Below are 25,069 nucleotides of genomic sequence, written 5' to 3'. Positions count from 1 at the left end.
AAAAATATCATGCAAAATAAACTAGCCAAACCGTCGTTGCTTTGTCGAATTTTAAGCAAACAAAAGGATTGTAACACCTGATTGGCTCCTTTGTATGCAATTTCAAGCCAGTGAAAAGAACGAAACGTGTTTAAGTCACATTTTTTTTGTACAAGTAAATTCGTTGTTTCTCTATGATTCAATCCCAGCGCCCCTTCCTCCGAGTGTTGAAAATGATTTCACGACATTATTTTAGGTTTTTTTTCTTGTCCCAAACTATTTTTTTTATCATGAACCGTTTAAAGACCAATTTGATCAACTTGGAGAAAGTACAAATAGAATCGTTACTGAAATTGATATTAGTGCGTAAAAAACAAACTGACAAAAATATCCAGAACTTTTTTTTTCTTATAGCCTTGACTTTGAAGACATTTCTTCATCTTAATTGGCCTTAGAAATATCATGCAAAATAAACTAGCCTAACTGTCGTTGCTTTGTTGAATTTTGAGCAAACAAAAGGATTGTAACACCTGATTGGGTCGTTTGTATGCAATTTCAAGCCAGTGAAAAGAACGAAACGTCTTTGAGTCACATTTTTGTTTTACAAGTAAATTCGTTGTTTCTCTATGATTCAATCCCAGCACCCCCCCCCCCCTGCTCTGAGTGTTGAAAATGATTTCACGACATTATTTTAGTTTTTTTTTTCTTGTCCCAAACTGTTTTTTTTATCATGAACCGTTTAGAGACCAATTTGATCAACTTGGAGAATTTTCAAATAGAATCATTACTGATATTGATATTAGTGCGTAAACTACAAACTGACAAAAAATATCCAGAACTTTTTTTTTCTTATAGCCTTGACTTTGAAGACATTTCTTCATCTTAATTGGCTTTAGAAATATCATGCAAAATAAACTAGCCTAACCGTCGTTGCTTTGTCGAATTTTGAGCAAACAAAAGGATTGTAACACCTGATTGGCTCGTTTGTATGGAATTTCAACAGTTGGGTTCATTAATGTCGAAAACATCAACTCCCTGTATGAATTGTATCTGTACCAATCCCGTCGTCGAAATTGCTTTTATTTTATCGTATTAATCCTGCCAAATACTGTAAGAGTAGTAGATTTTTTTTGCCTTTTCTACAAACATTTTATCGCAATTTTTAATTATTTTATTTAAGAGTGCTGTTCGGCCTGACATTGAAGGCCCACACAGAAGTGACCTGAATGGCGTTTTAAATTGATATAAGTTCCCTTCAATAATTTAACTTGAACACTAACCGTAGACCGTACCTGTCTAATGACTAAATGATTTCCCTACAACTCCATTCAAGAATAATAATGAGAAGAACAAAATCAATAAAGAATTGCATTTCTTGTATTATAAACAACACTTTACAGAAAACGAAGAAAAATACACTTTTTTAATTTATTTATAAAAAATGCACTAGAAAAATACACTTTGAATAATATCACTTTTTTTTCAATGCAACATGTATATTTACAAAAAAAATCTGCTCTAAGTAAAAAAAGATAACTTTGGTAGTGGCGCTGCGCCCCCCCCCCCCCAAGGCCGCGAGGCCACCCCTAAGGCCGCGAGGCCCCCCCCCAAAGGTTTTGGGAAAAATTTATTGGACTTTATTCAAATCGAGACTTTCCCTATGGTTAACACATTCGGCTCGGTCGGAAGTTAAATAGTGCCCCAGGGGGAGGGTAGTCACAACGTCTTGACAAACATAGACCATGTCGGAAATGGTACTCATGGCAATTTTTTTCTATATTTAAAGTAAAGTTCCTGTAGTTGTGGGAACGAATTGCCAGCAATTCGGCTCTTGGAATTGTATTTTTAACAATGCAATTCCTATAGATGTCCATGTCGAAATTCTTATCCACATAGCGCGTGGGTACTCCTTTGCAACGTTTCTTGATTTCCTCGTCGTATGTCTGTATAAAGTACACCTTCGGACTTACAAACATACCACGGGAAATCATGTCGCTTCCCGTTTCTGATTTAAAAAATAAAAGCTTGGCGCCCGACGTTTCACTAGCTCTGGGTAAAGCCCACTCCAATTGGTGTAGTCCATCCGCGAGCTGATGATTTCACCGTGCGCCATAATCATTAAGTAGGTTTGGGGTTTTTTCTTTTAGAATTAGAGAATCTGTGTCCCCGTAGCAGACCTCTACTTGCCCCTTCTCCGGCCACTGTACCCTAGCCACATTGTAGTAGAATTCCAACATGAGCTTTTTAGAGATCTCCAAGATAGCACTGCTTGCAGCAATATTTTTATTTAATACAATGCTTCTTTTTTTCCTATTCAATCGTACCATGTCCGGGCCAATGATCGTGAAGGAAGTGTAATTTGGATTGACAATAATTCGAGCACATTGTTAGGGATCGGTCACGACGTCACAACGATTCCTATTGTAAACACTCTCACACCTTTTACCAAAAGCCAAATTCAAAATGAGCTTATAAATTTCTTTTTCGGCTTTCGTTTGCGGTTCAGAACGTTTCTTGACAAAGGTGTCAACAAACGTTTTCAGATAGGGTTTTTGGTTAAACTGGAGGGCTCTATGAGCCTTTGTGACGGTGAAACCGTTGTTGCACAACCATTTTAAAGCAACATGATGTACAACAATATTTGTTTTCGGCAGAAGGTCAGCAATGAGTTTTTGTTTTGAAGGTGATCAATGCAATCCGTCCAACTCAACTAAACGCCTATTGCGAGGGCTCAAAGATTCCCTAGTCACAGGTCTATTGATGCACGGGAAAAAAATCCTTTACTGAATCGTGAAGCTCAACTGGTATCTCCCCATCAATTTCAAAAAAAAACATCCAACCGGTCCATTCTCCTCAACACTGTCAATGCTGGGGAAATGGGGAGCTTGAGGGTCATTGAGCCATTTATAGTCCCTCCAAGGTGGCGCATAATGGGAAATTACCGAGAGGTAGAGAGAATTTATGTCAAATAAAACTGCATCCGATTTAGTCCCCGTCTTCTCTCCAGTTGGATCAGTTTCCAAGATACGATCCCCGTGAAAAACGTATCCATCCCTCATTGACCTCTCAATGAACAGGTGCTGATCGATGTCAGTGATTAGCCCAATTTTTTCCCCGATAATTTTTAGGATGAGGCCCATCACCAGATGAGGAGATGAAAAATAATATCCTAAATCAAGATTAAATTCCCCATAGATTTTGTCCATATCTTTACACATAATGTCTAATAAAGTTAACACATCACTCGACAAATACAGCTTGCAGTAGTCAAACCCATTTTTACACCCTCCCTCTGCCCACACTTTTTTTTTAGCAAATCTGTATTTCTCAAGGATGCACCTACGATCATGTAGACTGTCATAAAACGATTTACTCGAAGGAATTGTGTCCTAAGCGAATCTTGAAATGGAACGCTAATAATCATAAGAACATTTGCCCTTGACCGTCAACAAATCATATAAATCATTTGTAAATTGTTGCTTGAGAAGGGGGAAAGCGTTGCAGCCGTCATCGTTTCTCTGCACTTGAATTAATTCGCTTAATGATTTAGGGAAAAAACTGTAGGAATCTAAAAAGCTAATTTTATTCGTGTACTCAACGTCGTCTTCAACATATCTCCACATAAATTCCAAAACAAGCAACTTTTCCGCTTATTTAGGAATGATTTTGTAGGAAAAGCTGTCTATCACCCATGCATCATCCACAGCTCCATTTTTTTGAAGATGTGCCATTGCTGGTAGCACATTCTTCAGATCGTAGTTAGAATTATGTATAAAAACTGGAAGAAAGAGCTGCTGTTTAATTTTTAAATTACATGAATTGTGAGCCCACCCCTGAAAGTTACTCTTCCCCGCTGAATTGGGGTCAATAAGATAATTATGATCCTGGACCGCGTCTTTTGGGGCAAGAGCACTCCTACATACCCAACAAATTGTCCCCTTTTCTAGTGCCAGTTGCTCCGAATCTGATAATTACATTGGGTAGTTGGTGTGACGCAATCGTGAAATTGCACCGTTTGCTGTTTTTATTAAAGACACCAATAACTTTTCCATGCTACCCTCCTCCTCCATAGCAAAAAAAAACTCTTCCAACTGCATTTTATTATTGGCATCGTGACGGGCATGCGCATAGGAACACGCAACTAGTTTGTATTCCTTGACTATATTTGGCCTTGATGGGTCTGATACCTCAACCAGTCTTGATTCACAATCCAAACATACTTTATCAACTTGTAGCAGGGAATTTTGGAAGCTTTTAAATTGTAAAGTATCTTTGCCTTCTGAAGCCATTTCTATTCTTTGATTGCCATGAAGTCTGCAATATCTCATGTGATCCGTGAATGTTTGTTCATTTCTAAATGGGGAAAGGCACATGGGGCAATAGTAACGATCCCCTTTCTTCACACCTTGGGATAAGAGTCGACTTATTGCCGTAACGGGGAAAAAATGACCCTAGGAATTTACATCTTTGGGAGGCTCATAAATAACCCGAACCCAATTTTTAACATTATCTACCAACGGTGTCCTAACTGAATATAAAACTCCTTTTTTATTCGGTTTCTTTCCCCCATTTACAAATTATGTGTCATACTGGATAACAACCACCCCCAACCCAAGATTTTCGTTTGCTTTTTCAAATATGGTTATTTCTTTTAAGAACTCCGGATACTTCCCCTCTAAACAGTCAAAATTTACTTTAGGGAAATTGTCTCCGCCGTTACGTGCAAGTCCGTCGAGATTTTTTATTGATTAATCTTTTTTTTAATGTTTTATGGGCTGCTGCTAAAAATGCATATTTAAAGCATTGCAGCCCTGTGTCAAAACCGAAACCCTTAACCCCTTTGGTAACCGCCAAATCTAGGTGGCATTTTATTTTTCTACCCCGACCTCCCCTTAAAATAAAGTTTTTTTTAAATCTACTGATCTTCAGATCCATGTGTTCAATATATAAAATTGTGAACCCACTGCCCCTCTCGTTAAATGTATCCCAAGCTGATGTTAATATATTAACAGAATTGTAAGAGCTGTCTATAGATTCATTTATAGCAGGGTAAAAGGTTTGGTTGCCAGTTGAAAAATGAAAATAAAAAATGTCTCCAGATGTCCCCTTTTGTAAATAAACTTTTTGATTTACCGATGCCTTAATCCCCCCCTGACCCCCCCCCCCCCAATTCTGAATCTGAATCTCAATAAGTGGTCGAATTCGGTCGATGTAGGTATAAAGAACATTTACAGGGTCTATTAAAATGACGCTCCCGTCAACCACGTTTTCCTCGGGGGGATTAAAATCTACCCTATGTGTTTGCATTTCACCTAGAGCAGACTCTAACAAATAAAATTCACGTGGTTCCGGGGACGTGACACTTTTGTCATGTCCTGCACCTATTTGCACAGGATCCAGTTCACTAATTATAAGGTCTTCGTCAAAAGTGTCCCCGGGAACATTAGGTCCAACAATTTGCATAAGACTGTCCATTTCTTCAGTTGTAAATTGAAAATCCAGGGGGATACTAAATGACGTACCTTCACTAACATCATCCGGCGAGAGGGGACAATTACCCATTATATTTTGAAGTCCTGGGCCAGGGAAGGCAGTTGTTTTCGTAGCTTCCCCCTGAAACTAGAAAATGAATGGATTGAGTTTTTTTTTGAGGAAAGTTTTATCCCAATTATAGCAAACTATTTTTTTTCTTAGTTGGATTTACCAAACAATTTTTTTCTTAATTGGATTCTTATTTATCAAACAAATGCATAATAAATTAAAAATTTTGTTAATCACACATGCGCACACATGCGTACACGCACACACACACACGTACACGCTCACACACACACGCGCACACACGCGCACATGCACACACTCACATACACGTATGCGCACACACTCAAACACACACACACACTTATGCGCACGCACGTTCACACACATGCGTACACGCACACACACATGCGCACACACTCACACACACACACACACACACACGCGTACACGCACACACACACACGCACACACATGCTCACACACTCAAACACACACACACACGCACACACACACACACACACACGTATGCGTACACACGTTCACGCACACACACGTATGCGCACACACGTTCACACACACGCGCAAACGCACACACACATCGCAACGTTTGACTAATAGCAATAAAATATGGTAAAAAAAAATCAACTCAATAAGTGTCTTAATAGCTCATTAAAAAAATTGACTTTTTTCCTACTAATCAAGTCGTCCATAAAAAATAGCAATCAGATTCCTTTTCCTACAAATCTACTCGTTTTATGTTTTTTTTTTCTTCTTCTTAATTGGATTCGTAATTATCAAATAAATGCATAATAAATTACAAATCTTTGCTTATAGCATTATTTACAAAACAATGCATAATAAATTACAAATTTTGTTAATAACACACACGCACACACACACACACGCGCACACATGCGCACACACTCACACACACACAAACACACGCGTATGCGCACACACACACACACACGTATGCGCACGCACGTTCACACACATGCGTACACGCACACACACATGCGCACACACTCACACACACACATACGCGTACACGCACACACACACGCACACACACGCGCACACACACACACACACACACACACACACACACACACACGTATGCGAACACACGTTCACACACACACACACGTATGCGCACACACGTTCACATACAGACACACACGCACATACACATCGCAACGTTTGACTAATAGCAATAAAATATGATAAAAAGAAAATCCACTCAATGATTGTCTTAATAGCTCATTAAAAAAAATTGACTCTTTTTTTCCTACAAATCTAGTCATTCATAAAAATAGTAATCAGATTCCTTTTCCTACAAATCTACTCGTTTAATGTTGTTTTTTTTTAATTGGATTCGTATTTATCAAACAAATGCATAATAAATTACTAATTTTTGCTTATAGCATTATTTACAAAACAATGCATAATAAATTACAAATATTGTTAATAACACACGCGCGCACACACACGCACACACACACATGCGTACACACTCACACACGTATGCACACACACGTTCACACACACGCGTACACACACACACACATCGCAACGTTTGACTAATAGCAATAAAATATGGTAAAAAAAAAATCAACTCAATGATTGTCTTAATAGCTCATTAAAAAAAATTGACTCTTTTTTTTCCTACAAATCTAGTCATCCATAAAAAATAGCGATCAGATTCCTTTTCCTACAAATCTACTCGTTTAAAAATCTACTATTTGTAATAGCAATAACGTAAAGTACATTAGGTAAAAATACATACATTTCCAAATTCAGACTGTACTTGTGTGTCAGATGGGGCGGTTATGTCCGTTTCTTGCATAGATGAGCCAGCGGGGTTCACCATCCTGTGAGCAGCCGCCCATTCTCTTTTCGGTTTTTGACCTGACTGTATTCGCGTGGTTCCCGATGGGCTAGTTATCTCCACTTGTTGCATTGGAGTAATGCCATTAGCCTTAGCCTTCTTTTGAGGAGGAGAGTAATTGTAGAAATTTTGCTCCTTAAAAAGAAGAAAAAATTTAGCATGGAAAAAACGATTTCCTTTTTTTACAGAAGTAAAAATTAGTCTGTACAAAGAATTCCCCTCTCCCTCCCTCCCCCTTACTTTCTATGTGATGAAATAGTTTTGTTTTTTCACCAAGCAACGATTGTGTTAGAATTAATTACCCGGCTTACATTTTTACAAACGTTTCTTAATCATCTATGAAACCCCATTTGCATTCATCAAATAAGATATCTCCTCTAATTTGGCCGAAAAACCATCTATTTTTGAATGTGTCTTGAATCACAAAGACATGTGGCATTAATCTCTAAGATAACACAAGCTTGCGATGCCTGTTTTTCCAAAAGGGAGCATTTCTCTAATTACAAAGACAGATGCCTTTTAGTTACATCGGAAAAGATTTTTGGTAATGTGAAAAAAGGATATTTTTTGAAGGAAATAACTATTTCTACAGAGCAGTGGGGGAGGGATTTTATTTACATAATAGAAAAAAGATCGTACTTTGTGCTTTCTAGCGAGTATACTCATACTATTGTAGGGTTTGTATTGTTGGAGGAGAGGGGGGCCTTTGCCCCTGAAATTTGTCGCAAGCATTCTAAACGTAGATTTCTTTGTTCTTCATTTCGTTTATCATTATTTCAGATATTTTTTCAATACCCTCTACCTTAGCGGCTCGGATCGGTTTTGTCGCGTTTGATGGTCTATGTTATTCATTGTCCTCTAGGCATTAGGAAACTGGTTAAACGCCTTTTGTAAATGGACTCATTACACCTGGCATTTTATATTAAGCTATGTTCCATTTGTAACGTTGCATATATATATAAACTGAATCTTGGATTCTTTTCGGTATTCGATGTAGTTTTCTATGTCTATATGTGCACCCAAAATATCTTCAATCCAAATTTCCTAAAATAACTCACCGTCTTTTATAGGTTATCATATTCGACGATGTTGTCTATCGTCAGCGAAGGAACCGAAACAGAGGATGACGACAAGTCCTCGATAGTTACAAACCAGGTAATTGAAACTTAAACTTTTTTTACAACAAGCATAGAGAGCAATATAACAGCAAGAAAAGGTTGCGGTGTTCAAGAGACTAGCACTCAAATCCACTGTTCACACATCTACGGTTTTGTTTTGACATTTATTGTTTAATTTCATAACAAGCAAAAAAGTTCGGATTCGTTCATCATTTGGTATAATTTCCCATAAGAAATAACACAAAAAACTTCCTTTCCAGCTTTTCTCTAGTAATTATTTTTGTTTTAATTACGTCAATATATAATTCAGTAACAGCCATGCGTATTCCATTGCACATACCCTCTGATATATAAATCACGCATTGCCATAATTATCATATTTGAGTTAATCTCAATTAAATTAAGTGAATCTGGCGTAAATTCAATTGCTTCTTCCTGTTTATCCTTCACAAAATCATTAGTTTCATGGGATTTGTGTTCTTTTAAAATGCGATCGACAATCATGGCATTAATTTTTCATAATTATTTTTTGAGTAGTGCTAAAATAAAGCGTTTATCAATTAAGAAACTCAGGAGTAAATTCAATTCCTCCTTCCTGTTTATCTTTTACAAAACCATAATTTTATGGGATTTGTATTCTTCTGAGATGCGATCGACAATCTCGGCATTAGTTTTACATAATCGTTTTTTGAGTGGGGTTGAAACAACGCGTTCCTTCATTCCATTATAATTTTGATTTGTCTTTTGACCACAGATTTCGTTGCCTATCATTTTTTGTGAAAGTGAGGATAACAATGAATCAAAACGAAAGCGAAAAAAAAATATGTGGTTAGAATATAAGCGACTGCGAGAATCACAACTAGTCAAAAACGAAAGTAAAGAACCAAGAAATATGCGGTTAGAAGAGTTGCAACAACGAGGATTACAACGAAAAAAAAATTAAATATGCGGCTAGAAGACAAGTGACAGCTAGAATAACAACGAATCAAAAACAAAAGTGAAGAGCAAAGAAGCATGCTGTTAGAAGACGAGCGAAATCAAGAAAAATAACGTCGTTGCAACATTCAACGGCGACAAGCTATGGCACAAAACCCAGTAAAAACCTAAAAAGATGTCTTAAACCAGTCAAGTGTTAATTACAATTCATTGGGACCGTTCAACGTTGTTTATATTCACTGCGGAGGCCTTTATTTCCCCGAAGAAAGAGTAGCGAACATATGTGGTTCATGTGGAGATTGCAGCTTGTGTGGTCGGACTGTATTGCTACTTTCACCATTTCCCAATGAATTCGTTTGACTTTTTTAGGACACCACTCGCTTCCTTTCGTTTGTGGAATTCAAGAGTTCCACAAATAATCTTAAACTTGAACTAATGTTTCGTTTTAACTTTATTCAACGTAAACGATGAGTCGAACCATCAATAGTCGTAATGTTTTAGCTTCAAAATAGCTGGAGAAATTTATCACAAAATTAATTTGGCGGCAAACCCGTCACAAACGACTCAATGTGATTTTAAACCACCTTCATATGGTCAAATGTAATTTTTAGACCCCGATAAAGCTGTTGACTTTCGGGATTTTCTGTCCTGAAGAAACAATCTAGATGGGTCACACGTTTGAGAAAATTCGTTTAGAGCCTTAATTTTGAAAAAAAAGATCATGTACGTGACATCATATTTATATACATTTAAAGAGCAAAAGTGCAATAATTTTTTCCCCAGGGATGGTCTTATCGTTTTAGTATCCGTGACATTTGTAAAATTACACATTGCCAAATTTGACTGAGTCTGTCTCTTGGTCCAAGCTTTATGTGCATACGCAATTTCTGAAAGACCTACAGAAAAACTTTTGTTAGAAAAGCTGTAATGTGTTTGTTTTTTCGAATTTTGCCCCCTCCCTTTTTCAAGTAAAATGTTAAACTCTCTCCTACAAAAGTTATCTCATAGGATCCTGCCTATTTTTTTATTGCATTACGAGTTTGTGTATTCTTTTACTCTTTTTTGTATATCAGAATCCCTATTGCACAGACGTCACTTTGTTTGGATGAACTCGAATCCAAAACACCAGGCAGTATTGGTTTATAAAAAAGAAGCATACTGTATATTTAGAATTGAGAGGTTGCACACAAGCCAGACCCTTTGGGAGGATGAAAGTTCTTTCCATTTAGGGAAAGGTGACAGAATAGATCAATAAAGAAGAAATTTTATGCCATTTTTTGACTGGCAGAGGTTTGGGTTGTGTCATTCTTCGTGCCAGCTCCTTCTCCCTTACAGTGACTTCTTACCCTACTTGCTCCACCGACACTGTGTGCAGGTCTTTTTAAACCACTATACTTGTATTCCTTTGCTTTTTTGTTTTGTTTTTAGGAGGTTGATATTATTATAATAGTTCTGAACGTTTTTAATCTTTCAGTTGGCACCAGCAGAAAAATGCGCTTCATTTAGGCAGGACTACGGAACGGCAGAATTATCGTTATCGTCAGTGAACGTAGTTCTGACAGAGCATAACGTGAAAGAAGTATGGACAGAATGTAAAACAGAAAACAGCATTTTGTTACCAACGTCAGAGCCAAATCTGCTTTGTCTTGGGTCTAACTGTCCTTTAAATATTGGCAGAACTTACCCATGCCGTTCAATGCCAAGTCTAACAGAGTTTAAGTTTTATGATGGAAATTCAAAGGAAAAGCCCTTAACAAGAATGTTGGCAATTGCTCCCAATTCACTAATATCCATTTCAGAGGTTAATCCAGAGGTACTGAAACCCGTCTTTAGATATCCCAGCCCGCTTCTTTTGGAGGCCAGAAGCGGCGAGTTTGTGCTAGCCTCCTCGGAAAAAGCTTCATCGTTTTCTGAGGATAAACCATTCTCAATGAATCCGGAATTTGTAAATATTAATAATTATGTTGATGATGCATTGGAATTAAATGTGATATACAGTAATGATTCTTCGCAAGAACTACCCGCTCTCTCAAAATCTCGACTGAAAGTAACTGACAGTGAAGAGGAACTAGATTTTGAGCCACGATTAGCAAAAGACTCAGTGACTTTTCCAGAGAGGGAAAAAATTAACAAAATGTATGATTTTGACTTATCGTCCAATCAAGATCATTTGAATTGTACACCGTCATTGTTAGACTCACAATTAGAAAGATGTGAAGATCCCAGCCCTTCTGAGATCGCAAGTACTAATCTAATGCTGAGGTCGTTAATTTTACCGGATTATGAATATACTACCTCAGACGAATCGAATAAATTTGTGCATGCATTACCTGAAAATGTGTCTGATTGGCTTATAGAAACTGATAGACCACATGTGTTATTAACAACAGTCAATCACCCAAATTCAGGTTTGGAAGAAGAAGCACTTCGTGTGGGTACAATGCCATTCATTAACGAAGAGACTGTATATGAAAATCTGTGTTCTAATCAGTCGGAAATTATTGGATCCAAATTAGATATCACCACATATGTATGCCGGGATTTCGCTGATGAAGAAAATGAGATAGACATACGCGAAATACACAGTTTAGATTTGGTGACAGACATAGAACAATCCAATTTACTACAAAATGTGAGTACTTATCTCTATTATTAATTAAAAAGATTTCTGAAAAACAAGTTTTTCAAAGACAAGTAAAGAGCCATATTAAACATATGACAAGTAGAAATAAATTCCGATAATAATCATTTTGCGGCGCGCAGCTGGTTTTCAGTGCTACTTCAGGGACAAAGTAGGATTCTCTAATATGCTAAATTTGATAGTGTGTTGGACTTATCGTTGGACTTATTGGGGGGATCCCCGCATTTTCAAAAATCAGGCAAGTTCTATCAGGCTTATAACTTTTGATGGATAATTTTAAACGTAATGAATTGTATTTATTTGGAATCAGCGGAAAAATTCAATTGTTTTAATCTATAAATTGTTGTCAAAATTCTGTTTTTTAGAGGTTCGGTTACTATTCGGCCGAGTCGCTCCTTACTTACAGTTCGTTACCATGAACTGTCTTATTGTTGGTTCTAGGCGTTTAACCCCCCCCCCCCGGCGATTACCCCCCAGAAAATACCCCCCACGGGTAAAACCCCCTGAAAATATCCCCCGGAAAATACCCCCCCAAGGAAAATACTACTACTACTACTACTAATACTCACCGCAGCACCAAGCCACCTGTGGCCAACACAGCTACGCACGATCCTCCTCCACCCCAATCTATTCGAAGCCTCCCTTTTTACACCCGCCCACGAAGTTCCTATTTCCTTTAAATCTTTCTTTATGACGTCCTCCTACCCCAGACGGGGACGACCTGCTTTCCGTTTAGCCCTAGATGGTTGGCCGAAAAGAACGATCTTCGGCAATCTGTCATCCTTCATCCGCACAACGTGCCCTAACCACCTCAACCTTTCTTTCATTATAGCCCTAGAGAGCGGTATTGAACCACACCTTTCATACAGCCTATTGTTTGAAATACGGTCAATCAGCCGAGTATCCAGTGCACTTCTTCAGCAATGTCTCTGTAAAACATCTACCAAATCTTCATCCGCTTCTCGAAGTGTCAATGCTTCAGAGCCATATTTGACCACTGTCATCACTGTAGCTTCTAACATGCTAATCTTGATTAGAAGACTTAGCTTACTATTCTTCCAAACTTTTTTTAACTGTGAAAAAACACCCTGAGCCTTGGCTATTCTATTTTTAACATCTTCACTGCTCCCACCATCTTTACTAATAATACTACCAAGATAAGTGAAGCTGCCCACCTGATCAATCTTTTCATTACCCAACGTCACCTTTTCATCTTCACTTATTCCTAGCCTTAGTGACTTAGTCTTCCTAACATTAATTTTCAAACCAATTCTAGCCCCCTGAACTCGCAAAAATCTCTAAAACTTCATTCATTTTGTTCACACTTTCATCTAGGATGCTTAAATCATCAGCATAATCCAAGTCCAGGAGACTTTTTCCTCCCCATTTGATTCCGCGGTCTCCCATTGCCTTTCCTGTGCTCCTTAAAACAAAGTCCATCAAAATAATCCATATAAAGGGGGATAGAACACAACCCTGTATAACTCCTGATTTAATACAGAACCAGCTGCTAACCTCATTTCCTACCTTAACCGCAGCAGTGTTATTCTCGTACATAGCACTAATCACCTTAATGTATTTGTCTGGTATACCATACAAGGATAAAATCTTTACTAAAGCTCTTCTATCAACAGAATTGAACGCTTGCTCATAATCTATAAAACTGAGAACCAGAGGTGTTTGAAAACTCAGGCACTTCTCAATTATTATCCTAAGAGTGAAAATTCGGTCGACACATCCTCTACCTTTTCTAAAACCGCACCGTTCTTCTCTTAAAACTTCGTCTACGGCATCTCTCAGTCTAAGAAGTATCATATTACTAAGTAACTTACTACCTGAAGAGACCAGACTAATGCCTCGATAATTACCACACTGACTTTTATCACCTTTCTTATAAAGTGGCTTAATTAAGGTTTTCCTAAAATCGTTAGGTACTTCCCCATTTTCAAAAATCATATTCATAATCTTCAATAACTTATTTCTAACCTCAGCGCCACCATATTTAAGAAACTCATTTACTACCCTATCAGCACCTGGAGCCTTATTATTCTTTAATCCTTTTAGTACTGTTGCTAATTCCTCCTCACAAAACAAATCTTCCTTCACATCCAAATTATCACAAACTTTTTCATTTTCCTCTGTATTTTTTCCTGCAACTCTATCTTGGTTAAGCAAGTTCTCAAAATCTTTGGCCCATCTCTATTTAGTTTTTTCCTTATCGCTAATTGTGGCCCCATTCCTATCTTTAACTAGGCAAAGTCCGGATTGACTGCTCCCTCCCAAGTTATTAACAAGCCAGTACAGTATTTTACCATTATGCCATCTAGCTTTATTTTTCAGATCGTCGACAATTTTATCCATGGCCTCCATTTCACACCTTCGTAGTTTATATTTTAATACTTTCTCCACTTTGTTTACATTCCTTTTGTTTTCATACGATCTATCACTCAGATGATTCCTGTACAAGTTCTTTCTCCTTTCTATTAAACATAAAGCTTTTTCACTAATATTCTTAGCTGCAGTTCTAGCTTTCTTCCCTAAAACACCTTCAGCAACTTCACAAATTATTTTTTTTAAATTATTCCAACCATCTTCCACATTATCAAATTTTAAACTCTCAAGTTTAGTATTCAACTGTTCCTGGAAAGTTTCTCTCAAATTCTCATCCTGGAGTCTACCCACATCATAACTTCCCGGGAGGTAGTTAACCTTCCGATATTTCAGCTTTAAATTAACCCTTGACACTACTAGATGGTGATCTTTACTTTTAACATCAATAACAGCACTCCTACATACCCTAGTATCTTGTATTGATCCTGCCAGCCTTCGGTTTACTATAACAATACAATAAGGTTTTCTTACCATCACGTGAAGACCATGTTAACTTACGGGCCATTTTATGACCAAACACCGTATTGGTTATAACTAGATTGTTATAACTACAAAATTGCAAAAGTCTGTAGCCATTACTGTTTTTTTTTCCTACACCAAATTTACCTAGGCTGGGATACCATTTATCCCTATTTCTACCAACCTGGGCATTAAAATCTCCCAGTAATAACATCATATTTCTACCTTGGACCTTGTCTATTTGCTCCTGTAACTGTAAGTAAAATTAATCTGAGTCCCTAGTATCTCTGTCTGTTGGTTTTACAGGGGCGTATACTACTATAACTGAAACCCTGAACTTTCTAGTCATAAAATGAGCAATTAGTATTCTATTATTAATACCTTCCCAGCCTAAACAAGACTTAGCAGCTTCCTTATTCATCACGAGCCCTACTCCCTGTCTATGTGCCCTATCCTTCCTGCCTGAGTAAACAAATTCTATATCACCTAATTTCATGCTTCCTACCCCTGAGATATGAGTTTCTGAAATTCCTAATAAATCCAGTTCGAATCGTCTGATTTCGTCAGTCAAAATGTCGATACGGTAGTCATTTTTTAATGTCGTAACATTCCAAGTTCCAATTTTCATGTTCTTTAAATCATTGAAATTAATACCCCCAGGAAAATACCCCCAGAAAAAATACCCGCCCGTGGAAAATACCCCCCGCGGAAAACACCCCCCCCTCCGATAAATACCCCACCGCCCCCCCCAATAGTACCAAAACTCCTTCCCCCTACGGAAATTAAAGATATAAAACTCAAATAAAATTCGCAAGTTTGGAAAGCCTTATTTTCCAGGGGGAGCGTTTTCCGTGGGGGTATCTACCAGTGGGGTATTTTCCACGGCGGGGGTATTTTCCGGGGGGAATATCTTTTGGGGGTATCTTACGCAGGGGGGAAGTGGTTATTTTCGGTGGGGGGGGGGGAGATCCGGGGGTAATTGCCAGGGGGTAAACACCGGCCACCCCTATTATTATGGCTTCCTGGATATTAAAATAAAAATGGAATCAAAGGTTTCTGTTTCTACTATTTTTGAAAGGGAGAAAACAGAAAATTTACTTTGAAATAAAGCAGTTCATTTTCTTTTGAGTTTTTTTTTTTTAATGGAAATGGTGTATCTCTATTCCTGATCCTTATTTAGGCGTCAACCATTTACTTTAATTATTGTGCCTCATATAATTCTTTGCCTTAATGAGCACGAGTACCAAAAGCCATGAACCAAAATCGTATATGCTTACAAGGGGGGGGGGTGGGAAGCGGGACAGCACCTCAAAATTGGTAAACAAGTAGTCTAAAAATGATCGCCCCTAAAAGAAATAAATAATTATGGCTTAGTATAAAAATTATTATATCCTGTATGTCTTTTGAACCATCTTAAACGGTTTCAGGCATTTACCCCCCCCCCCCCCCGTATAAAATACTCATCCAGAAAATACCCCTGCAGAAAATATCCCCCGGAAAATCCCCCCGTGGAAAATACATCCCCGCTGAAAAGAAATTATTCCCAATGAAAATTCCGCCAGATAACCCCCCGCTCTGCAGAAACTCCCCCAGGAAAAATTTCTGTATGTTTCCCAGTAAAAAAAACTGTCTGTAAGCAACGGACAAATTACAATACTTAAAAAGTGAATTAATCTTTTACAGTGGGGTTATCTGATTGCTTTTGCAGTTAGGGACGGAGGGAGATACCTCAAAGGTGGATTTTGATGTCAAAACGTCCCAGCTCTCCTTGAGCCATCAGATCAATACAGAATTAGTTCTAAGGGAGAGAACAGGGGAGATTGGAGGTAGAAATTGATGTATAATACTCAGGGCCATAGCTAGGATGTTTGTTTGGGTGGGGGTATTCTTCTCGGGGAGGGGGACAAAAGAAACTTTAAGAGATGCATAAAAACTTGAAAAAGTTGAAAGTGACTGGAGACCAACCAGCCGTGGAGGAGAGGTATTTTTGGCCGCGGGTATTTTCTGCCGCGGGGTATTTTCCAGGGGGGTTATTTTTCAGGGGGCAAACGCCGGCCACCATCTTAAACACAAGAAAATGAAACAGCTTTGAAATCATACTTCAGTTTTCAGTCAATAGCGTTGTAAGCGCTTTGAAATAAATTGTACCAGTTTAATTTGGACCACCTGAACAGCAGGTTAAAATTTGCCTTAAAAATGTAAATTTTCAATTAACTAACGATTGAACAGATATTTGACTCAGAAAGAAGCGAATAAAACCAAAATGTAACCGAAAATTTGCATTGTACCAAAAAACATTCAAATGTGCCGAACTGTGCCAGGATCTCTAAATTGTACCACGTTGGCAACAGTGCAGCGTAGTTGTCTTTCAATTATAATAGTCAATTTCCTCTCAATGCATCCCTTATGCCAATGGCCCTGCTTACTCTCTAATCACAGGAAGTATTTTGGTCACAAAAGACATGCCCTTTAGCCTTAATAACATTAAAAGAATATTCTTAATGAAACCACAACATGCAAAAACTAAACTGAAAATAAGAGGTAGCTTTTTTTTTCTTTAGTTTAGAAAATAGCTCGTGATGTTGGGGAGTTTTACAAAATTTGGAATTAAAATCTATTTTTCAAAAGGTAAAATAAAGTGTCTTTCTTATGGGTTGCTGAATCGAGATTATAAATATTGCTGCTGTAATTGTAAGTAAGAATTGTAAACAGATTAGAATTATAAAAAAGTGTCACTGCCACTCTATCAGTAATATGAACAACTAATCTGACATAGTCTGTGAACATATATCAATTAATTCTGTAAAGTATACCTTTTATGCTTTTAGAAATGTATTATAATGCTTTTCAATTGGACAATGCAGTCAATCTGTAAGACAGTACTACGCTTTTGTTACTTTAGCGGGTTAAAAAATAAAATATTATTATTATTATTGATTAGTACATGTTGAAATTTCGCAAGTTTTTGATATTGCACATTTTCATACGTTCCCTCTTCTCATTTGGATTTTAGTCGTCTGATCGCTATAAGCAGGTGAAAGCCATGTAGAAACTTGCCAAATAGGGAGATAAAACCGTTCCTCTTGATAAACCAATAGTTTAAAGACAAATTTTGTCTGTGAACCTAAAATACAATGAATATTCTTTGCAGGGGTGGACACGGGTCAATATTGTACCGATTTCTAATCCAAAGTCTTATAATCCATTCAAGCAGAATTATCCTCCAATTTTCTTTGTAAGGCCTGTTCATATTTATGGACATTACAAGAAGTGTACGGAAACTGCATCGAAACTGACTAAGATAGTATTTCCTGTTTACTTTAATTTTTTTAATTTTTCAACAAGATAACCGGAGCTTTTCATGTAGGATTTCTGTATACTTAAAAGAGGCCTAAAAATGGTGACCTAAAACTTTCCTACCCTCGTGGCTGTAGAACTATAGCATGCTGCGGTAGAACATCGAATGTATAGATGCAAAATCGTTCCAATTATATTTTTTTGGAACGGATTTTTAGTTTTTTACTAACAGGTTTGCTAGAAAATTTTTAGGGACTATGTTTTCCTGAACTTTAAAAAGAAAATTCTGCTCTGTTTAATCGAAAAAAAATTACGCTTTCTTACGGTTTAAGTTTCATTAAAACTGAGCATCTTTATTTTCGGCATAAAATGGGAGAAATGAAATGTTTTTTCTAATATTTCCGTGAAGCTAAGTGTCGATTTTTAGTTTTCTGTTGTTTATTCGGATCTCTTATCCAAATTCTGCTAACCATGACAGAACCGCCCAATCAATTCTAAATAGTTTGTCCCCTAAACTAAAACAGTCTATAATGGACAAGATAGGGTGATTTTTTAAAGTGCCGCATGCCTTTAAAATTTCAAATTGAGGGGGTTGTCAGTTTTTAAAGCAACACAAGTTAAGTTTCAGTACAACTGGTCAAAATAGTGGTCACTAAGGACCACAGTTGGCCAGTGTTACCTTTCAGTACTAATCCTCCCCCCTTGAACAGTAATTCTAGCGAAATTTTTTGATGAACCCAATGGTTTCATTCACTAAAATTATCCCCGAAATTTTCTCGCCAAAATTTTCACAGAAAATGAGCTAAAACACCATTACCATAGCCAAATTTTTAACAGAACAATACAATCGAAAGAGAAAAAAATAAGCCAAAACAAGCTAGCTTCACACAATCATACCCATTTTCTGGTAGATGTTCAAGCTTTTTTGAAGGTGAATCTAATGAAGTATATTGTACTAGTTTTTGACTAAAACTGTATCGTAGAATTTAATTTGTGCAATCTGAAGAGCTGGTTAAAAATTTACCGTAGCAGGAAGAAAAACCGTAAACTTGAACACATATCCAAGTAAGAAAGAAGTAATTAAAACCAAAATGTATAAGAAAATTCGTATTGTACCAAAATATTTCCAAATATACCGCATTGGACCAGGACCTCTAAACTGTGCCAAAAATGGTACAAATGAACCTTGTTGACAACGCTCCAACTTAATTAAAGTTGCGTTCTATTTAAAAGAACTTATGGTTCATTTACACGTTTCGAAAATCCGTCCGGATTTAGCAATTCGTTTGAAGATTCCGTCCGTTTTCATGCTTACAAAACTCTAGCTTTCCACAGCGATTTTAACAAGTCTACTTTTACCAAAGTTTACCAGGCTTTTGCAAATAGAACAGAAAGTTTGGCGAAAAAATCGAATTTGCTATAAGGTGAACTGTACAAGGCAGTTGGAAAAGACCATCAGGTTTAGGAATGGGAGGCCTGAAACAGTCAAAATAATGAAGCTGGCTCAAATAACCTTGGATAACAAGAAATCAACCTTTTTGTAAAAATTTTTGCACCTCTTGTTTCTTTTTACAAGAATAAAAGTAAACTCGTAGCATTAAAAACACAGCCGCTGAATGAGCGTTTTTAATAAACAGCTGCACCATTCAATCTGGAAAATCCTAAATGAATCATCATATTTTGTAAGAATCAAGCCTTTTACCACAGAGGCAAGCTTGAGCTGCCGAGTTCGAATTCTTTGTGGATATTTAACAACGAAGAATTCTTAATAGTAATTTCGTAGTCAAATTTTCTGTTAACTAAGAATCTGTTCATAAAAAAAAACTTCAAAGTCAACTAAGAATTGCAAAAAATAAGCCGGCAAATTCCACTTATTAGTTAACTAATGAAGTAAACCGAACGAGGGTCAAGTAATGTCTCAGCAGGATCTTGACCGTTGTTGTGAACGAGCCACCTATACGAAACATATACTATTCTGCCGCCATAACTAGCGGCAGAGAAATAGATGGTGCTACAGATCTTGCTATAAAAACATTTTGGCTTTGAATAAAAAACGACTTCAAAATACAAAAAAGAAATGTTAAAATGCTATAAAAGCTACATAACACCAGCAATAGATACGTATATAATTTAAGGATAAGGACTCTAATCCATTAAGCTTTTAGCAAGTGCGTAGTTTTGTATCAGAGGGTGGGGCGGGGAAAATTTCTAGTCGCACATCTTGAAAAAATTAAGCAATTTGTTACTGAATTGAAAATATAAGAATTTATAGAATAAATCATTTAAATATTGATTTTCTGGAGGTGGGGCTCATATACACATGGTTTGCTTGAAAACTTTAAATTTAATTTTTATATTTATTTCTAGGTTATCAAAAAAGCTGGAGATAAATCAATCGATGATACCTTAGTCCCAAATAGAAAATCAAAAGTTGAAGAGAATTCTTTAGATGATATTAAAGATCCAACTAAGAATCACTTAAGTGTGCGTGATGAGCTGTTAATAAAAGTTGGTGAATCTGGAAAGGCTATGAATACACCTACTGAAGAAACAATGGAATGTAATAGTGAACTATCTGAATCTTTAGAATCACCTTTCAAAATTCCCACAAAAAAGAGAAATCAATCTAAAGGTAGTTTCACGGAAAAGCATCAAAATTTGACTTATTACACTAAAAAGTATGAATTGCTTGAAGTAGATTTATTGGATAGCGTATTTGAGAAATCCAGTCTTAGTGTGAACCAGCCTTTGACAGAAAAGGATCTAGCAGAAATAGGTTTAACTGGTGAAGCAGCAGTTAAATTAAATAGTATAGAAATTAGTACCCCGCCGAATGTTGTATCTTCACAACTATATAATGAATTAGATGCAGAAGAACCAACAGAGATTGGAAATTCTAAAAACGATACGGTTTTACCGAAGCATGATTCTACATCAAAAAATTTACCGATGATAGAACAGTCATTTTCATCAGAACAATCTAGTCCAGTAGATTGCGTTCAGTTGCCACCTGTAGTTAATGCGATGAACATGTGCCACAGGGATAATTGTGTATATCTGGATGACAATAAGACAGTAAAAAAAGATGTGATGAAAGACACAAAAAGTGGAGATTTTAATTTTGCCGAAATTACAGAAATTTATGAGTGTCCAAATTCATCTGGAAATACACCCTTCCATATAAAAGTGTCTACGAGTCCAAAAAGCAAGGCACAAAAGTCAAAAAGTCCTAATAAAATTAATCAGCCTCAGAAAGGATTCTTTGAACGATTTTCTGTTGGACGGCTTTCCAAAAAAGACGTCCTAAGGAAGGGAAAATCCTTAAGTGATAACGACATTAATAAAATAAAGCCAGTTACCGATGATAAACCTGAAAAACAAAAATTTCGTTTTTTTAATTTTGGGCGTCATAAAAAACGCAATTCTACCGAAAGTCAAAAGAGTGATTCACCTGATTCAAAACTAACTTCAAAAACCAGTAAAAACAGTCTTTTTTATACAAACATTCATTCTCGTGATGTAGTTGATTTTTCTAAAACAAAGTCACTCTCGTCATTGTCAGTTGATGCAGTAGATATATACAAATCCGAAAATTTCAATGTTTTGCGCAATATAACTGAAACTATTAGTATCTTAAAAGAAACTCCAATAGATATTGGTCAGAATGATAGATTAGATTCAAACGATTTATCTTCGACAAAGAAGTGTGATGACAAATCTAAACAAGATTTAGCGAAAGACGCCCCTTCTACTTCTTACGCCAAAAGAAACTTGGTGCACAGTTCTGAAAATGATCAAACTGATAGAAATACATCCTTGGAACCAAAAGAAAGCTATTTGGTATCCAATAGCCTGTTAGAGGATATATATACACCACATAACATCAACGGCACTATCAACACTCTACCTGAATATAAAGAAAAATCACGGCAAATTATAGAACACCAAAAGCTGAATTTAAGTCCTTCAGATAATGAAGAGTTTCTTCATAATAACGAGCTTGATGTGAAAGTGATCCCAAAAAACATAACAGATGGGAAAATGTTACAATACACACCATCAGAGTCACCAAACTGTTCTTCTAATTCTCGTTTGATTTTAAATCTTATTGAGGTATCAGGTGAAATTGACAAGAAAAACCAAAAGAAAGTAAAAATTCCATCAGAAGTCAGAATAATGTCAAAAAATACCGATGATGAAGTTAACTGTTTGGTTAACATTGCAAAGGACAGAAGTCACGAAACAAAAAATCATGCAAATATTCAGCAAGAAGAATTTAGATCATTAAGCCCGTGTCCTAAAGAACAATTTTTAAGGGTAAAGGAGCGAATATCTTTTCCTGATACAAAACATGAAACCTTGAAACACGAAAAAATTCATTTCTCAGATACGAAAGAACAAAATACCAAGGAAAGGGTAAATTTTCCCAGGAAAGAACAAAAATCTTTTGCAGAAACGAAAAAGGAAATACTGAATCAGCAGCAAATAGATTTTTATAGTTTAAAAGAACGAACATATGAAGTAACAGCCCCAGGAAAGAACCCTATGAATCTTACCACAAAAGAAGAACAATCCTACCCAAAAACGAAAATTGAAACCTCGAATCACCAGTCTGAATCACCATTGAACAAGGAATTGTACCTTTTGGACAATTATTTAGCCTATGGTTGTAACACGTGTCAAGATAATTCGCATTCAGTTAAAAATAACTTAAGCGCGTTTGATGTTCAGCAAGTGAAGGAAACGAAGCAAAATCACAGTGAAAGCCATTCACCAGGCTCAAGCAAGCTCAAGAAGAAAGTAATTTCGAGCAATAGAGCATTTCTTGAGACAAATTTGGATGAAAATGTAGGGAACTGCAGAAATTTTCTACATCACAATTATGACGTAAAAGCAAAGAGTATGCTAAATCTAGATGGATTTACCGAATTGCCGAACCCCACAAAATCATCCGATCAAGTCGAGTTAAGAGCAATGAGTGTCGAGCATTTATTGGATGAGAGCATGAAAAATAACCTAGAGGTAATTTTGTGTATATACTCTTTTTATATTTCAAATATGTAGTTTTTCCATATTTGATTCTTAAATTCTGCCAAGCCAAGTTTGGTGAAAGTTGGCTAATTTTACCAATAGAAACGACCAAGTGACTTTACAATGGAGTTCTGGTTGGTATTTTGACTAGGGGAAGGGGGACTCTCTGAAGTCTCCTTGTAAAAAAAAAGTTTTGGACAGAGATGGTTTAAAATACTTTTCGGCAAAAAATGGTCAATTTCGCAAGGTGAAAACGGCCAAACGACTTGTGAGTTCTAGCTGGTATTCGAATTTATGGCAAAATTTTCTAGAGTCTTCGTAGAAAACACAAAAATCAACCATGAAGCCAAGTCCGAAAAACGAATACCACTAGTATATTTTCGTCAGTGTTTAAGAAGGGAGCTTTTAAAAATTTCAAACATAATTTTCACGGCCGAAGAAATGAAATTTATCAACTATGATCTTAAAAAGAAGCAAACTGAACATTTGCGGAAAGAAAAGGTACTTTTTACTGAGTGATATGACATTCGGTCAATGAATCGAAATTTGACTCCTATCAGAGCCTAGCTTTTTCTTTATCATCTGGTATTGTTAAATGGCAGGGTTGCCAACTTTTTGGTCCATTAGTATGTCCCATGAGCATTCAAAAATATGTCGTTTTAGCTAATATGTGTCCATCTTGAAATCTCAAAAGCTAGAGGTTATTCTTTTTTTTTACAGTTGCATTATTGTGAAAATTAATTAGTTTGAAATCACGAAAGTTACCATAAAGACGTAAATCCCTTACTTCGGAGAAAACTCTTTACTGGCGACATCCCTAGCAAAACCTGGTTGCTCAAAAAAAATATCGAGGAAAAGCACTAATTTGGTGGAAAGTGACTTTTGTTTGCCAAAATAGTTATCCAAATGGGAAATGTTTCGTTTATGCCATAAATTTACAAAATTTGTCCCGTTTTAGCCCTTGTGCGCTATAAGCGTTTTAATGCGCTTTAATGTGCTTATGCGCTTTAATGTCATTGTGTCCCGGCATTTGAGAATGTGTCTTTTTGACATAAAATGTGTCCAATTGGTAGTACTGTTTGATGGTCAGTATGACATAACGCAGTATAACATTTAAAATAAAACGGGCTTAACCATTTTTCAAGCGAAAATGTGCTGAATCAAAATTCAAAACCTCTCAAAAAGCACCTAAATTGTGCAAAGCGGCCTTGTTTCGTAACAGGACTCTCATCGTTTACTGAATTGATTTTATTTTGAAGATGAAATCAATTATCACAATCCGAAAAGTAAAACTGCCTTGAAAGGAATATTAGAATTTTAAAACAACAAGAAGCTAATTTTGAAGAAATTTTTACCAAATTTGATCTATACTCTGATTACAAAATATTTTACTAAAGCGCTACTTCTTCAATAAAAGAAACTGCAAGAAAAGGAACATAGCACTCAAGTATTTCTCTTAATCATTCTCCTTTCTTTTCGGCTGAGAGGTATAAAGTATGGCAAGAATATCTTGTGAGGTTAGGCTACCAATGCCCCTTTGGCGTACGGGAATCCAATTTTTGAGTTATGGGTCTTGGTCTCTGAACAGTGTCTATTTCACTTAACTTCTTAATTTATATTTAGCTAGTACATGAGTGGGTAAGAAAACTTAAGCAAGGATTTGGAGGGCTGAAAGGCCTGGTCGTCTCCTTTTTACTTCCACGCTAGACTTTAAGCACTTTTTCCGTGATGGCAGTAGTTCGAGCCATGATGTCGCTGGTTATTGGGTTTGAAACGGGGGCGAGTAGT

At 36.7% G+C, this 25,069-nt stretch overlaps 1 protein-coding gene across 3 annotated transcripts in view; it reads left to right on the top strand.

The window, feature by feature from the left end:
* Positions 1-25,069, top strand: part of LOC148948449 (uncharacterized) — a 128,806-nt gene that overhangs the window by 87,812 nt on the left and 15,925 nt on the right. For all 3 annotated transcript variants that reach the window (XM_089094371.1, XM_089094373.1, XM_089094372.1), the window contains exons 6-8: positions 8,479-8,563; positions 10,937-12,094; positions 20,618-23,272. In XM_089094371.1, the coding sequence (XP_088950497.1) occupies positions 8,479-8,563; positions 10,937-12,094; positions 20,618-23,272 (3,898 nt within the window). The remainder of the gene's footprint in view (positions 1-8,478; positions 8,564-10,936; positions 12,095-20,617; positions 23,273-25,069) is intronic.

The sequence above is a fragment of the Artemia sp. Qi Xiang Cuo genome, chromosome 9, assembly GCF_049724085.1.
Source record: "Artemia sp. Qi Xiang Cuo chromosome 9, ASM4972408v1, whole genome shotgun sequence".
Classification (NCBI taxonomy): domain Eukaryota; kingdom Metazoa; phylum Arthropoda; class Branchiopoda; order Anostraca; family Artemiidae; genus Artemia; species Artemia sp. Qi Xiang Cuo.
Note: the sequence above shows the minus strand (reverse complement) of the source record. Positions and strands in the feature narration are given on the sequence as shown.